Below are 3,285 nucleotides of genomic sequence, written 5' to 3'. Positions count from 1 at the left end.
TAAAAGACAAGTTTGTGCTCACTTGTTGAGCAATATTGCGTGCATGTTGTCTTGCATGTAATTAGTTGCAGTTTTAAGGCTACCACAAGATGTTCACGAATACCACAAAATGCTTCAAGAATAGCATCATGTTCATCCCTTTCAAAAGACTCAAACGATCACAAATTCAAACTCGCCAACTATTATCTAATAGTATCTTCTTCAAAAAGAATTTGACATGAATATCAAATAATGGGCAAATGGGCAAGGAGTTGGGTAGAAAAGGTGGTTGTGTAAGGTGATCTATGAGTGGTCCAAATGATGCTATACTTAAATAATATGGTTGGATGAGGACTAGGCCATATTCTTTGCAAAACATACATTTTAAATTCATGTGAAGAGAAATGTGCATAGATGGTTGATTGAATTTCAAGTAAAGTCGAATCAGAATCAATATTTCCATAAGAAGTAATGATGAATTAATGTAAAATTAAATCTTACCCTAGTAGGCTTATCTCTTGAAAGGGATGGAGCTAAAAGGTGTTCTTGGTAAAACTTTCATGCATACTTAATACTTATCATTTAATTTATAGTTGCCTGTCTTGTCAATGGTGTCAATGGCATTTGATGGTATGTCGTTCTCTAAACTATATTGACGTCCACATGGAGTAAGAGTACCGCATATATTTGGTACAAGTAATAGTAGTAACTTGTGGGCCGTGTTGTTAAAGGTCAACTGTCCTTGCTAGTGGAATAGTGCAGATGCATCATTTAGTCTCCATTATTGGCTTTTGGAGTTGGTCATGTCAAAGGCTCAACTATGGAGCTTATTAATTCGAGGGGTGGTGGTCCAAATGTACATGATATATATGTGTCGATTGGACACATAAGTGCTCGATGCAATCCGTTATGCCTTTTGTTCTTCCTATCAATTGGCGAGATTCGAGAGTGTGCCCCCTCGAAGGTCTGCCATTACAGATGGGTGAAAGGAATAATTACTTCCCTTGTGCTACAATCAAACACTGTCACAGAACTGCATGAGGAATTGAAAGCGGTGGCACGGATCAGAGAAAGGGGAGGCGGGACGGTATAAAATGGTGGCGTCGTCTTCTCTCTATCCGTCATATATATACATATCGAGAGAGAGAGAGAGAGAGAGAGAGAGAGATGGCCAGCACATTCAATCAGTACATCGTCTCCGCGTACATCATCCCCGCGTTTCTGATAGCAATATACGTGTTGGGGAATGTAGGGTTTGGTCTCTCACAGGAAGAGACACCGCGTAAGCTCATGCAACCTCTCTCTCTGATATCTCTCTCTCTCTCTCAAACACATACATACGTACGTATTCTCATAGCTTGTTTTGAACGACTGCAGAGAATATAATGCCGAGGGCGAATCATACCACCGCGACTCCAGCTGCTGCCGCCGCCGCTGATCTCATGAATGATACATTGAACAAATGCAGCATTAAGGCGCCTAATCCCACGACTGGCGCTCTCATCATCAACAACATTAATCCTCTCCATCAAAGCATTAAACGTCCCAATGTTCGCTCGACGCGGAGCGGCGAACGTAGGAAGGTAAATTAGTATGGGCGGCTCTTATGTTTTCCTTGTCAAATTACGATTATCGTCTCTAAAGCAGCTCATGTACTCTAAGTAGACTCAGAAGTTACATGGGCTCAGTTATCACATGATATGCCTGGATTCAGTGGGTTCCAAGTGAGCCGATCCATTTATTAACTATCAAATTCTGATGTATTTGGGCGCAGCATCACATTAATAAGGAGCTGCTCTTCCATGGGAGGCTCTTGATCGACCAGCTGGATTACCCCTCCGCCCGGACTCACCCTCCCACCGAGCCCCCTCGTCGCTAATCATCCGACCTCTAATCATACCTTTATTTATCCTTTATCAATCACACCCTTATTTGCCCTTTATCATCCTGACTCATCTGCACACCTACTCTCCTCACGCTACGTTTTAAGTGTTAAATGTATCATTAGGCAGGTACATGATCACAATTGCATTTGTGGCTCAATGTATGACTATCTACTACTTTTCTTTCAGCTTCAATACTAGCATCTATATTGATCTCCTTTTTTGACTAAAACAACGATAGATCATGATTGCCATTTCTTCGAAAGTGTTTATAACTCTCGGAAGCGCTGTTCGAATGGTTGGTAATATCAGATAACAATGCTTTGAAATTTCTTATGGTACTTTGGAGCAATGTATACCAAAACAAAGGAGTAGGACTCTTTAATTAGGATGAAGAAACACACGATCATACTTTGGAGCAAGGTATACCAAAACAAAGGAGTAGGACTCTTTAAATAGGATGACGAAACACACCATAAAATAGGTTTTCCATTACATACAACAATCCCAACATATAGATGCCACTACATCAAACCCCACATATTTCTACATTTTTTTGGTTTGTGCTTTAATGTGCACATTCTACTTGCATTGTGTTGAAGACACTTAATATAAATAAGTTCTTGACTTCAAGTGATCTCAACTATGAGAACTATTCAATAAGTGTAGTTTCTTGAACTTTACCAATCTATACAACCCGTGATATATAATTAGTGTCAAAAAACAAAACACAATTCTCTCTTACCAAGTTCTCTTGTAAGTGTTGTATATTCGGGCTCTCATCTTGTGAATTGCAACACATGGTGTATCGTTACCCAATCCCAAGAATAACAACCCATCAACCACAAGATTCTATATAGAAAAATGCATGGATCAACATAGAAAAAATTGCCATCTAGCAAGAACCTTATCTCAATTTTATCATCCAAGAAAAAAATAATCTTTGCCACTTTAGCGTATAAAAAACTTGCCATCTAAGAAAAATCCTGGTCTAGTTCTAACATCTATTAGAACAATTCAAGAAAGATTCCAAATATGCAATAGTAAAGGATTGAGATTTCTCTATTAAATATTTTCTTACATACATTTACTTTTGTCAATAAATTCCTATTTTTTCTTATCTAGGAAATGGTCTACTAGTATCCTATTATGTTTAATATCTATACAAAAACTATATCCTTGATTGTTATATAATAGTAACACATAAATATCAAGTGGTAAATGATTGATGCCCTTGTTCTATTAAAACAGGCAAAGTAAAATATTCGTAGTCCTTATCTAGAGAGACCACATAGGTGCTTACTAGCATATCAATCAATAAGCACATATATTTAAGCTGCCAACTTCAAGTGCAATACACTTATCTCTATCATAAAGTAACACAGAAGTTGTAGCAAGTAAAAGTATACAAACTAGAGATATA

At 38.0% G+C, this 3,285-nt stretch overlaps 1 protein-coding gene across 1 annotated transcript; it reads left to right on the top strand.

Moving 5' to 3' along the window:
- Positions 1-915: 915 nt before the first annotated feature.
- On the top strand, positions 916-1,947 carry LOC148017395 (uncharacterized). Its single transcript, XM_087663127.1, has 3 exons — positions 916-1,261; positions 1,357-1,562; positions 1,754-1,947. Exons 1-3 carry the CDS (start codon positions 1,147-1,149, stop codon positions 1,856-1,858), a joined length of 426 nt encoding a protein of 141 aa, XP_087519253.1. The 5' UTR covers positions 916-1,146; the 3' UTR covers positions 1,859-1,947.
- The last annotated feature ends 1,338 nt before the right edge of the window (positions 1,948-3,285 follow it).

Source organism: Lygodium microphyllum, chromosome 22, assembly GCF_053477565.2.
Source record: "Lygodium microphyllum isolate KBCC chromosome 22, Lygodium_microphyllum_v1.1.10, whole genome shotgun sequence".
Taxonomy (NCBI): domain Eukaryota; kingdom Viridiplantae; phylum Streptophyta; class Polypodiopsida; order Schizaeales; family Lygodiaceae; genus Lygodium; species Lygodium microphyllum.
This window is presented reverse-complemented; position numbering and strand designations above follow the sequence as displayed.

Coding starts and splice junctions, on each gene's coding strand:
- LOC148017395 (XM_087663127.1), top strand. CDS start 1,147: ATGGCCAGCACATTCAATCAGTACATCGTCTCCGCGTACATCATCCCC. Junction 1,262..1,356: donor CTCACAGGAAGAGACACCGC/GTAAGCTCATGC, acceptor GAACGACTGCAG/AGAATATAATGCCGAGGGCG. Junction 1,563..1,753: donor GGAGCGGCGAACGTAGGAAG/GTAAATTAGTAT, acceptor ATTTGGGCGCAG/CATCACATTAATAAGGAGCT.